We start from the raw sequence: 13315 nt of genomic DNA on the forward strand, positions 1-13315 counted from the left end.
GCACCACCATGCCTGGCCAATTTTTTGTAGAGACAAGGTTTTGCCACATTGCCCAGGCTGCACTTGAACCCGTGGACTCAAGTCATCCACCCACTTTGTCCTCCCAAAGTGTTGCGATTACAGGCGTGAGCCACTGCACCTGGCCTATTTAGTTTTTTATTGTTTCTGGAATGGTATTTATCTCTATTGCTTGTTTCTCTTCCAGTTCTTTCCTGAATTCGGTGATGAAAATCTCCTTACGATATAATACTCTCTCTAGTGTTGCTTCTTTGAGTTTTTAAGTGAGAAAGAGTGTGTTATTTTTCAGTGTCTTTGAGACTATTAAAAACGATTTCTCGGCCGGGCGCGGTGGCTCAAGCCTGTAATCCCAGCACTTTGGGAGGCCGAGACGGGCGGATCACGAGGTCAGGAGATCGAGACCATCCTGGCTAACACGGTGAAACCCCGTCTCTATTAAAAATACAAAAAACTAGCCGGGCGAGGTGACGGGCGCCTGTGGTCCCAGCTACTCCGGAGGCTGAGGCAGGAGAATGGCGTAAAACCTGGGAGGCGGAGCTTACAGTGAGCTGAGATCCGGCCACTGCACTCCAGCCCGGGCGAAAGAGCAAGACTCCGTCTCAAAAAAAAAAATAAATAAAATAAAATAAAATAAAAACTATTTCTCTCAACTATTCACATTTCCTTGGCAAGTTCCTATTAATGTATTCCTCTTTATAATATCTCAGCATAATTTCCATGCTGATTCTTTGTGGCCAGCTATTTATTGAAGAGTAACACAAAGGATGAGTGGGAAAATGAGATGTGTATTCTATAACTCTACACGTTTTGTTTTGTTTTGTTTTGTTTTTGAGACAGAGCCTCACTCTGTTGCCCAGGCTGGAGCACAGTGGCACACTCTTGGCTCGCTACAGCCTCCACCTCCCAGGTTCAAGCAATTCTCGTGCCTCAGCCTTCCGAGTAGCTGGGGCTACAGGTACATACCACCGCACCCGGTAAATTTGTTTGTATTTTTAGTAGAGACGGGGTTTCGCCATGTTGGCCAGGCTGGTCTCAAACTCCTGTCCTCAAGTGATCCACCTACCTCAGCCTCCCAAAGTGTTGGGATTACAGGCGTGAACCACCGCGCCCAACCTGTAACTTTACATCTTATTTGCCATCTTCTGTGAAATCTGTAGTTTCCTTTACTCTTGGGATGCATTCTCCCAGTTTTTGTCGTTCAGTGTTACTATGGTTTAAAACAAAGCCTTAAAATTGTAGGTATTTAACATTGTGCTCTAGTGATCATTGCTTTCCCTGTCTCCTCCTCCTCCCTGTCTATGGCATGGTAAGTAGATGGAAGATAGTAGACGTGATATTAAGCATGGTTTTTCCTATTCTTTAATACCATCTGAATCTCTGAAGAGAAGTTCCCCAATTTTTCTGGGACCTGCCCATAGTTATTCTGACCACAGGATAATTTGCTAAGCTTTTTATTTTGAATAATTACTTTTAGAAAACGTGTCTTAGCTGATACTCACTCAGGCATTTCACAGTAGCATTGGCAAGATGCTTTGGATTAAACTAAATCTGGTTATATATGTGTGTCTGTATGTTGGGCTAGCAAATTGAAAACATTCATGTTAGACCTAAGAATTGGGACAACGTGTATTGTTGAGGCAAATGTGGTTAGGTGTTCAGCTTCCTTGTAATATTTTAAAATCAAAGTTGTTTTTTTTTTTAATAGGTCCTAAAGGAAGCTAAAAAACCAATGGTGGTTTTAGGCAGTTCTGCACTCCAAAGAAATGATGGAGCAGCAATTCTTGCAGCTGTCTCTAGCATTGCACAAAAGATTCGGATGACTAGTGGTGTTACTGGCGATTGGAAAGTTATGAATATCCTTCATAGGTTTGTTGAGTAATTGCTTTATATACTATAAATTCAAGTAATTTTGTGTATATGTATGTGTTCCTGATACACTGTTAAATTTAATTTACAAACAACATTTAGCAACATTATCCCAGTTACACACGTGAAATATAGACCTTTACTCTGTGTGAGAGGAGCCCAAGAGGATAAGGAATATTAAAAATATTTGAAATAGTAAGTGTTGAGAAAAAAAGGGAAGTACTTTAAAAATTGTTATATTAGTTATACCTTGGTTCAAAAATTGCAACAAGTTCTTTAATTAAATGATAAAAATGTAAGCTAATATGAGAATTCAGCTGAAGGATTTGTTTCTCTTTTTTTCTTTCTTTTTTTTTTTTTTTTTGAGACGGAGTCTCGCTCTGTCACCCAGGCTGGAGTGCAGTGGCCGGATCTCAGTTCACTGCAAGCTCCGCCTCCTGGGTTCACACCATTCTCCTGCCTCAGCCTCCCGAGTAGCTGGGACTACAGGCGCCACCACTTCACCCGGCTAATTGTTTGTATTTTTAGTAGAGACGGGGTTTCACCGTGTTAGCCAGGATGGTCTCGATCTCCTGACCTCGCGATCCACCCGTCTCGGCCTCCCAAAGTGCTGGGATTACAGGCTTGAGCCACCGCGCCCGGCCTTTTTGTTCTTTTTAATTATTTTTTTGTTTTGAGACAGGGTCTCAGTGCAGTGGCGTAATCACAGTCCACTGTAGCCCTGACTTCCTGAGCTCCAGTGATCCTCCCACCCCTGTCTCCCAAGTATTAAATGGCTAAAACTACAGGTGCATGCTGCATGCCCAGCTGATTTTTTGTTTTTGTAGAGATGAGGTCTCACTATGTTGCCTAGGTTGATCTCAAACTCCTGGGCTCAGGCGCTCCTTCCGCCTCAGCCTCCCAAACTGCTGGGATTATAAGTGTGAGGCACTGCACCTGGCCTTTATTTCTAACCACATCAATAATGCAGGTTTAATTTAGGTAAGTTGAAAAGAGACAAACGTGCAGAAATGGAGCTGATCCTTATTCTACAATGTGTAGATAATAATTATTGCTATTTTCATTCATTTTCTTCTAGTTTTTTTTTTATCCTATGTAATATTTTATTTTATATTTTTGAGACCAGAGTCTCACTCTGTTGCCCAGGCTGAAGTACAGTGGCACGATCTTGGCTCACTGCAGCCTCCACCTCCCAGGTTCAAGTGATCCTCCTGCCTCAGCCTCCCAAGTAGCTGGGACTATTGGCACGTGCCACCACACCTGGCTAATTTTTTTATTTTATTATTATTATTATTTTTGAGATGGAGTATTGCTCTGTCACCCAGGCTGGAGTGCAATGGCACGATCTCGGCTCACTGCAACCTCTACCTCCCAAGTTCAAGCAATTCTCCTGCCTTAGCCTCCTGAGTATCTGGGACTACAGGCGCGTGCCACTATGCCAGGCTAATTTTTTGTATTTTTAATAGAGATGGGGTTTCACCATGTTCGCCAGGCTGGTCTCAAACTCCTGACCTCAGGTGATCGCCGCCCCCTTGGCCTCTCAAAGTGCTGGGATTACAGATATGAGCCACTGCACCTAGCAGCTATGTAATATTTTTTAGTTACATAGGTGAAATTATACTGTGAATACAATTTTGTATCCTGGTTTTAATAGGTTTTCGTTGCCAAATAAGAATTTCCGGCCGGGCGCGGTTTAATATACTATAAAATTTTTTAGCCATTTTCTTCTTTTTAACATGTATGTTGATGGTAGTTTTTAACTTCTTAAATAATAGAGTGATACACAGATACCTTTGCACTTGAAATTATCTTCGTAGGAAATATTTCTAAAAGTAAAACTATTGGGGCACACAGGATAACCATTCCTGAGCCTTTCAAAGCATGCTTCCAACTTGTTGTAGGTCTTCAGAATGGCTACTATTTCTAGATAGTTAACAAATAGCAAGCTATACCAAAATAACAATCCTGCTATTCAAAGTATATTTATTCCAGACCTCTTCTTTAAAAAATTATTTTCTGCTTATAAGAGTAATGTATATTCATAGGCCAGGCGCGGTGGCTCAAGCCTGTAATCCCCGCACTTTGGGAGGCCGAGACGGGTGGATCACGAGGTCAGGAGATCGAGACCATCCTGGCTAACATGGTGAAACCCCGTCTCTACTAAAAATACAAACAATTAGCCGGGTGAAGTGGTGGCGCCTGTAGTCCCAGCTACTCGGGAGGCTGAGGCAGGAGAATGGTGTGAACCCAGGAGGCGGAGCTTGCAGTGAACTGAGATCCGGCCACTGCTGCACTCCAGCCTGGGCGACAGAGCAAGACTCCGTCTCAAAAAAAAAAAAAAAAAAAAAGAGTTCAAGACCAGCCTGGCCAACATGGTGAAACCCCATTCTCTACTGAAAATATAAAAATTAGCTGGGCGTGGTGGCACGTGCCTATAGTCTCAGCTACTTGGGAGTGTGAGGAAGGAGAATCACTTGAATCCAGGAGGCAGAGGTTACAGTGAGCCAAGATCATGCCACTGCACTCCAGCCTGGGCAACAAAGTGAGACTCTGTCTCCGTTAAAAAATAAATAAATAAAATGGGTTTTTTGACATTGTTGAAAGGAAATTATTCCAAGAATCACATTTAATTTTTTACATTGAAAACACTGCAGTTATGGTAAAATTCCGTAATTGTTTTGCAGGATTGCAAGTCAAGTAGCTGCTTTGGACCTTGGCTATAAACCTGGGCTGGAAGCAATTCGGAAGAACCCTCCCAAAGTGCTGTTTCTACTGGGAGCAGATGGAGGTTGTATCACACGACAGGATTTGCCAAAGGATTGTTTCATTATTTATCAAGGTAAGTATCACCTGTGACACTGGAAACAAAAGAGGGTAGTACATTGTGTATGTTAGAAACCATTTAGTAATATATTTAGTGAATTGAATGTTTTCCATTTGAGAATTTTGCCTCCCCCTACTCCCCCTTCTTTTTTTTTTTAAACAAACTGCAAGTGTTATTAGTTATATAATTGATACTGCTTTTAAGAATTATTACCTGCTGGGTGCGGTGGCTCATACCTGTAATCCCAGCACCTTGGGAGGCCAAGGTGGGTGGATCACCTGAGGTCAGGAGTTCAATACCAGCCTGACCAACATGGTAAAACTGTGTCTCTACTAAAAATATAAAAATTAGCCGAGAATGGTGGCGGGTGCCTATAATCCCAGCTACTCGGGAGGCTGAGACAGGAGAACTGCTTGAACCTGGGAGGCAGAGATTGCAGTGAGCCAAGATCGTGCCATTGTACTCTGGCCTAGGCAATAAGAGTGACACTCCCTCTCAAAAAAAAAAAAAAAAAGTTAAACCAAAATATATGAACTGAATCCTGTTCCTTGGGTGCCGTGGCTCATGCTGTAATCCCAGCACTTTGCGAGGTTGAGGCAGGAGGATTCATTGAGCCTAGGAGTTCTAGACCAGTCTGGGCAACATAGGGAGACCCTGTTTCTATAAAAAATTAAAAATTAGCTAGGCGTGATGCTGCATGTCTATGATCCCAGCTACTTAGGAGGTTGAGGTGGGATGATCACTTGAGCTCAGCAGGTTGAGGCTGCAGTGAGCCATGATCATGCCACTGTGCTCCAGCCTGGGTGACAGAGCAATAAAAAAATGTTATTTTTAACACAAATAATAACATAAACAAACTAAAATCCTGTTTTTAGTCCTTTAAGAAATAATCATTGATGACAATTTTGATATGTGTACTTCATAACATCTTCATACGCATACACAGATGTGCACAAATTATATTAAACTATATATTATTCTACAACTTTCTTACATTTGATTCAAATGTTTCTAAAGGTCTTCTTTTCTGAATACCTTCTTTCTTCTGCTAGTTGTTATTAATGGGTGGTAGTGTTTCCAAATTTTTCTGTAATTTTTTATGCCTTTTTCAGTATTACTGTCATATTCCTGTCTTTGCATCCTCCCCCATTTCAGTCTACTTTACCAAATTTCACAAACTGATATATCTGAGCAGTTCTGCTTTGCAAGCATTTCTACTTTGTAAGCATCAGTATACTTATTTGCCTATTTTATATGTGTGTATATTATACATGTTTGTATTTGCGTAAAATAGTCTGAGAAGATACTTTTTTTTCTTTTTAAAAGAATGTTTTTTGAGACAGAGTCTCACTCTGTCGCCCAGGCTGGAGTGCAGTGGCATGATCTCAGCTCACTACAGCTTCTGCCTCACGGGTTCAAACGATTCTCATGCCTCAGCCTCTTGAGTAGCTGGGATTACAGGCTCACACCACCTCATTGGGCTAATTTTTTTATATTTTTAGTAGAGATGGGGTTTCACCATGTTGGCCAGGCTGGTCACAAACTCCTGGCCTCAAGTCATCTGCCCGCCTCGGCCTCCCAAAGTGCTGGGATCACAGGCATGAGCCACTGCGCCTGGCCCCCAAATGCTTTAACAATAATTTTCTTTGGGGCTCTTGCCTGTAATCCCAGCACTTTGGGAGACTGAGGCGGACGGATCACGAGGTCAGGAGATCAAGACCATCCTGGTTAACATGGTGAAACCCCATCTCTACTAAAAATACAAAAAATTAGCTGGACGTGGTGGCAGGCACCTGTTGTAGTCCCAGCTACTTGGGAGGCTGAGGCAGGAGAATGGCGTGAACCCAGGATGCGGAGCTTGCAGCACGCTGAGATTGCACTACTGCACTCCAGCCTGGGCCACAGAGCGAGACTTCATCTCAAAATAATAATAATAATTTTCTTTGGGAAGGGAGTTGAATTAGGGGTGAGGTGGGCTTTAATTTTTTATTACTTCACTACTGCTTTATTTTAGTTTTAAAAACTTTTGTGACTTTACAAAATGGGATTTAAAATGATATATATTCATGTACAGTGGAAAATCAGTTTTTAATAAAGTTTTGGTTTGCCATTTTCCATCTTTGTACAGGACATCATGGTGATGTTGGGGCTCCCATAGCTGATGTTATTCTCCCAGGAGCTGCTTACACAGAGAAGTCTGCTACATATGTCAACACTGAGGGTAGAGCTCAGCAGACTAAGGTAGCAGTGACACCTCCTGGCTTGGCAAGAGAAGACTGGAAAATTATAAGAGCACTCTCTGAGGTATAATTTCTGAGTCATTTCTTAGTGATGCTACTAAAGGGATATTTGATATTTTAGCCTGTTAGAATGATTTTCAAAGTCAAGGAAGATGCCAATCTGAAATGCAGAGATGATTTGAATAATTTCTATAGGAAACATGTATTCAGAAACAGGAATTCAAGGTTACAGTGAGCTCTCATTGCATCGCTGCACTCCAGCCTGAGGGACAGAGTAGGACCCTGTCTCTTAAAAAATAAAGGAATTTGAAATTGGTGCCTTTATTTTATTTTATTTTATTTATTTTTGAGACAGTTTTCCTCTATTGCCCAGACTGGAGTGCAGTGGCGTGATCTCGGCTTACTGCAACCTCCACCTCCTGGTATCAAGCGATTCTTGTGCCTCAACTTCCCGAGTAACTGGGATTACAGGCGTGTACCACCAAGCCCTGCTAATTTTTGTATTTTTAGTAGAGATGGGGTTTCGCCATGTTGGCCAGGCTGGCCTCAAGCACTCCTCCCACCTTGGTCTCCCAAAGTGCTGGGATTACAGGTGTGAACCACTGCACCTGGCCTGAAATTGGTGCTTTTATTGTTGAAAATTGTTGACTTGTCTTTTGCCTGAAAATACGTCTGTTCTTTATTGATGTAAAAGTAAGCATCCTGACTTCTAAAATAATAATACATCGTAAACTTTGTGTATTGTTAATAACAGGTTAGCAGAAACATTTGGATTTAGCATAGCATTGTCTCTTTAATCATTTCATAGAGTCACTAATTTGTGTTCCCTGTTTAACTGCTTCCTTCATAAATGTAAGTCTATTAATGGACACCAATAGGTTTTTCAGTGGTGCTGCATTATTTCACCATAGTTAGAGTTATCTATTATTTGACATTTTTAAGTATTAAAGCTTTTTGTTGTTTTTGGGGACCTGACATGGTGTAGATTGCTGGAATAACTCTTCCATATGATACTCTGGATCAAGTAAGGAACAGATTGGAAGAAGTCTCTCCTAATCTTGTTCGATATGATGATGTCGAAGGGGCTAATTACTTCCAGCAAGCAAATGAGCTCTCAAAGGTAACAGCTTGCCTATGAGTAGTTTTCATAGTGTTGTGTCTACTGGTGTAACAGTACTTGTTTTCCATATTATTGTTGATCTCTTGTTTTTTGTGCAGCTAGTGAACCAGCAGCTTCTTGCTGACCCACTTGTTCCACCTCAGCTAACTATAAAAGACTTCTACATGACAGGTATGTAATTGTCAACATGATTGTGCCAAATATGAAAGGTAAGGAGTAATCAGATCACCTCATATGGTGTTATAATTCTAATTTGTGATTGATAGTGTTTGCAATTCTTAATCTTTGAAGGTTTTCAAACATTGGAACTAACGTAAGCATGTTTTCTGATTCTACTCTAGTTTTTTTGTTTCTGAAATGTAAGCAAAGTTTGAAAATCCAAACAATTAATAGATTTTAAATATAAAATTTTGCTGTTGTAAGGAAAGTCACTGTGTAGCAATTTAGGGTGAATTTTCCAAAGTGGCAAATACCTGAAGGTTTTTCGGAGAATTATAGGTGGAAGAATCAAAACATTTAATGTGAAACATGTTAAACACTGCTCCTGATGTAAAGTGTTAGGAATGTTTTTAAGGAACACAGACAAACTGAAACTTGTTTATTGCAGATTCTTAGAACAGTTGATACAGCATCTAGGCTATGAGGTATTTAATAGTTGATAGATTATTTTAACTAATTTTCTAAAAGCACATAGAACTCTTTTAATGTTTTTATAGAGTTTGTATCTAAGAATTTTTAATAGGTATTTTAGTTAGATAATAAAGATTACCTTCATTGTAAAATAATAGCTATGCTCAAAAGCACAACGAAAAATCACTTCTACGATACTTATCTGCGAACTTATGAACACAAAGAAGGAAATAACAGACACTGTAGTCAACATGAGGGTGGAGAGTGGGAGGAGGGAGAGGTGCAGAAAAGATAAGTCTTGGGTACTGGGCTTAATTCCTCGGTGATGAAATATTCTGTACAACAAATCCCCGTGACATGAGTTTACCAGTGTAAAAAACATGTACCCCTGAACCTAAAAGCTTAAAAAAAAAAAAAAAAGTCACTACGTTCCCACTATCAAGAAATAACTATAATTTTTTTAACATTTTAGTCACTCTTCCTCCAGGGACATACATATACATGTACATTATATACATATAATAGCATATTAATAATTATATATTGTTATTTATATGTAATAGTATATACGTGAACGTGTGTGTGTGTGTATGTATAATTTTTGAGATGACATTTTATTCTGTCACCCAGGCTGGAGACCAGTGGCGCAATCTTGGCTCACTGCAACTGTTGCCTCCTGGGCTGAAGCGATCCTCCCACCTCAGCCTCCTGAGTAGCTAGGACTGTAGGCACATACCACCACATCCAGCTAATTTTTGTATTTTTTGTAGAGACAGGGTTTCGCCATGTTACCCAGGCAGATCTCAAACTCCTGGACTCAAGCAATCCGCCCACCTCAGCCTCCCAAAGTGCTGGGACAACAGGCGTGAGCCACCACCCCTGGCCTATATATTTTTTATTTAAACAAAAAGTGAGATTAGGCCGGGTGCAGTGGCTCATGCCTGTAATTCCAGCATTTTGGGAGGCTGAGGGGGGCAGATGGCTTGAATCCAGGAGTTTCAGACCAGCCTGGGACTGAGATTTATTCACTTGGGGGTTCGGGTTGATAACTTTATTGAAATATAATTCACATACCCTAAAATTTACTCATGAAGTGCACAATTCAATGTATTTTAGTATATATGCTGTTTTGTAACCTTTTTTCAATTATAGTATTGTATAAATTTTTCCTATATTTATTTTATTTATTTTTTATTTTTTTGAGACAGAGTCTTGCTGTGTCACCCAGGGTGGAGTGCAGTGGTACGATCTCGGCTCACTGCAAGCTCCGCCTCCCGAGTTCACGCCATTCTCATGCCTCAGCCTCCCGAGTAGCTGGGACTATAGGCGCCCGCCACCACGCCCGGCAAATTTTTTGTATTTTTAGTAGAGATGGGGTTTCACCGTGTTAGCCAGGATGGTCTCGATCTCCTTACCTCGTGATCTGCCCGCCTCGGCCTCCCAAAGTGCTGGGATTACAGGCGTGAGCCACCACGCCCGGCCCTTCCTATGTTTTTAATACTTTTTAATAAGTTTTTAATGGCTGCATACTGGTACACTGTCTAGCTGTTCTATAGTTATTTGATTGTTTCCAGGGATAGTTATTGAAAGCATTTGGCCAGTAAGGTGTTTATCATTGGAATCTGTTGGTTACATATAATTATATATACTTGCATAAGGCCTTATAATCTTTTTTTCCTCCTGAATATGTGCAGCATTAAAGTTTTAGTATGTGCCTTTTAAAAAGTTGTATTATCAAAATGACATTTTATTAATATCTTTCAGATTCAATTAGCAGAGCCTCACAGACAATGGCCAAATGTGTCAAAGCTGTCACAGAGGGTGCCCAGGCAGTAGAGGAACCATCCGTATGCTGAAGCATCTACTAGGATCCCAGTTTTGCCACAGATAATTAATGAACAACTATAGTGCAGTGATCCTTTACAGGTTTATTTCTTTGTAAAAAAAAAAAAAATTCTGAATCATGTAATATTTAAGGTTATACTATGCCTATTTGAAAATGATATTAGTTATCAACTTTGCAGTTTGAAAAACATGTATTGTGTGTAAAGGTTACATAATAAAACTTTATGCATATGCTCTTAAAAGCATTGATAACCTTTGTGATGCATATAAAGAAATCCTTGAAGTATGAGTTGTTGACTTATCTTTGTAAATAATTTATGTCTATAAAATGGATGAAATGAAAAGAGTTCCAGTTAAAACCCACTTTTTTCTAGTGCTAAAGAAAAGATTTAAGCTCTTTGTCAAGCTGGGTAAATAGGAAAAATATATACTCATGCTCAGACATGTATCTGGGATAATTATAATAAATAATAATAGTAACAATGGCTAATGATAATTTAGCTTTATTATGTGTGTTGAGCACTCTGGTTTTACACGTATTATCTTCTTTTGTTCTTGCTACAACCGTGTGAGATAGTAATATTATCTCATTTTTCTGATGAAGATTGAAGCCTAGGTATATTAAATAGCTTGCCCAAGGCCATGCAGCAAAAGTCACTGACTGAAACCTACTTCTTATTTACTCCAAAGTCTGTTGTTCTTAACTGCAGCATATCATTTCCTCTCATTAATATTGATTCTATAGGTTGTTACTTCTAAAAATTAGTATTGAGTTTAATGGTGAACACATTTTTGTATTTTCTCTTGAATCTGCTTTTGTAATGTCATGGTGATTTATGTAGCTTCTTTTTTTTGTATAAGTTATACATGTATGCATGTATACTTATGAGATCTCCCTTGGAATGAGGGAGGTCTCAAGAGACATAATTTAGATTCTCATTGATGTTCTGTATTCATTATCCTAACACCATCTGTAGTGTTAAATCAACTAAATTATTTCAGTAATAGGAGACAAAACAGCCAGCTTTCATAATTTTTAATTGTCAAAACGAAAAGGAATCAGAATAAGGATCACTGAGAATTTTTTTTTTAAAGGAAGTAAAGATTTTACAATTAGAAAATAATTAAAGGTAGATAATTTTTTTTTTTTAATCTAAGGCCGGGTGTGGTGGGCTCACGCCTGTAATCCCAACACGTTGGAGGACCGAGGTGGGTGGATTGCTTGAGCCCAGGAGTTGGAGACCAGTCTGGGCAACATGGTAAAACCCATCTCTACAAAAATTACAAAAATTAGCTGGGTGTGGTGGTGTACACCTATAGTCCCAGCTACTCGGAAGGCTGAGGTGGGAGGATCACCTGCTCCAGGAGGTTGAGGCTACAGTGAGCTGTGATTGTGCCGCTGCATTCCAGTCTGGGCAACCCCTAAATAAACTAGTGTGAAATAAGGCAACGCAGCAGAGTTGTCTTAAATTAGTAATGGATAGAAGACTTAGAAAAGCAACTTTTAGCATTACCGATGGGGAAAAAAAACTACTGTTAACACTGCCAATGAAAGAAAATGCGTTTTAACTTTCTAATGAGTGTAGATAAACATAATACATGTCTTTTTCACAATATCCTATCATTTTTTTTTTTTTTTTTTTTTTTGAGACGGAGTCTCGCTCTGTCGCCCGGGCTGGAGTGCAGTGGCCGGATCTCAGCTCACTGCAAGCTCCGCCTCCCGGGTTCACGCCATTCTCCTGCCTCAGCCTCCCGGGTAGCTGGGACTACAGGCGCCGCCACCTCGCCCGGCTAGTTTTTTTTTTTGTAGTTTTTAGTAGAGACGGGGTTTCACCGTGTTAGCCAGGATGGTCTCGATCTCCTGACCTCGTGATCCGCCCGTCTCGGCCTCCCAAAGTGCTGGGATTACAGGCTTGAGCCACCGCGCCCGGCCATATCCTATCATTTTTAGACTAAGTTTTAGTAATCAGAATTCATGAAATTATCCATGGTAAAAATTAGTTATAAAAATTACATAATTAAAAGATAACATTGTTATTTTTAAACCTCATATAATATTGTAACTTGTGTATGTCCATACCTGGATTTGGGATGAAATACTTAATGATCTTTCCATTGGAAATAACTGGGAGTGAAGAAGTTTTTGTTGCTTGTTCAATGTCAGATGAAGAACAACACTATCTGAATTTTGCAATACACTGCATTTGCTGGTGCTATTTTTATACAGTGAAGCAACAGCTTTGCAGCAAAATAATAAAATACTTCTTCATTAAAAAAGAAAGAAAGAAAAGAAATTTACTTCTTAAAATTCTGGAGGCCAAGACATCCATGATAAGGTGCCAGCATCTGGGAAGGGCCTTCTTGCTGTCCTCCCATAGCAGAAGATGGAAGGGCAAGGGAGAACTAACATGCTCCCACAAGCTCTTTTTATAATGGCATCAGTCAAATTTGAGGCCAGAGTCCTTGTGAGCTAATCATCTCCCAAAAGGCCCCACCTGTCAACCCTGTTGCATTGGCGTTAAGTTTCCAACACATGAATTTTGGAGACAACACATTCAAAACATAGCATTCCACACCTTGGGCTCCCCAGATTCATGTCCTCACATGCAAAATAAATTCATTCCATCCCAATAACCCCCAAAATGTCTTAACTTGTTCCAGCATCAACTTTAAAGTCAAAGTCCAAAGTCTCATCTAAATCAGATATGAGTAAGACTCAAGGCATGATTCATCATGAGATAAAAGATGTACATTAGTAATGTCAGACAAAAC

At 40.0% G+C, this 13315-nt stretch overlaps 1 protein-coding gene across 2 annotated transcripts in view; it reads left to right on the top strand.

The window, feature by feature from the left end:
- NDUFS1 (NADH:ubiquinone oxidoreductase core subunit S1) overlaps positions 1-11028 on the top strand; it is a 33746-nt gene extending 22718 nt beyond the window's left edge. The window contains exons 14-19 of one of the 2 annotated variants that reach the window (XM_033230573.1): positions 1724-1884; positions 4569-4723; positions 6837-7012; positions 7934-8068; positions 8167-8239; positions 10463-11028. In XM_033230573.1, coding sequence (XP_033086464.1) covers positions 1724-1884; positions 4569-4723; positions 6837-7012; positions 7934-8068; positions 8167-8239; positions 10463-10554 — 792 coding nt within the window. In that variant the 3' untranslated portion in view covers positions 10555-11028. The remainder of the gene's footprint in view (positions 1-1723; positions 1885-4568; positions 4724-6836; positions 7013-7933; positions 8069-8166; positions 8240-10462) is intronic. The other variant, XM_033230575.1, reaches the window with a different exon arrangement.
- Positions 11029-13315: the final 2287 nt, after the last annotated feature.

This window comes from Trachypithecus francoisi, unplaced genomic scaffold (assembly GCF_009764315.1).
Source record: "Trachypithecus francoisi isolate TF-2019V2 unplaced genomic scaffold, Tfra_2.0 Lachesis_group13, whole genome shotgun sequence".
In the NCBI taxonomy this organism is placed as follows: domain Eukaryota; kingdom Metazoa; phylum Chordata; class Mammalia; order Primates; family Cercopithecidae; genus Trachypithecus; species Trachypithecus francoisi.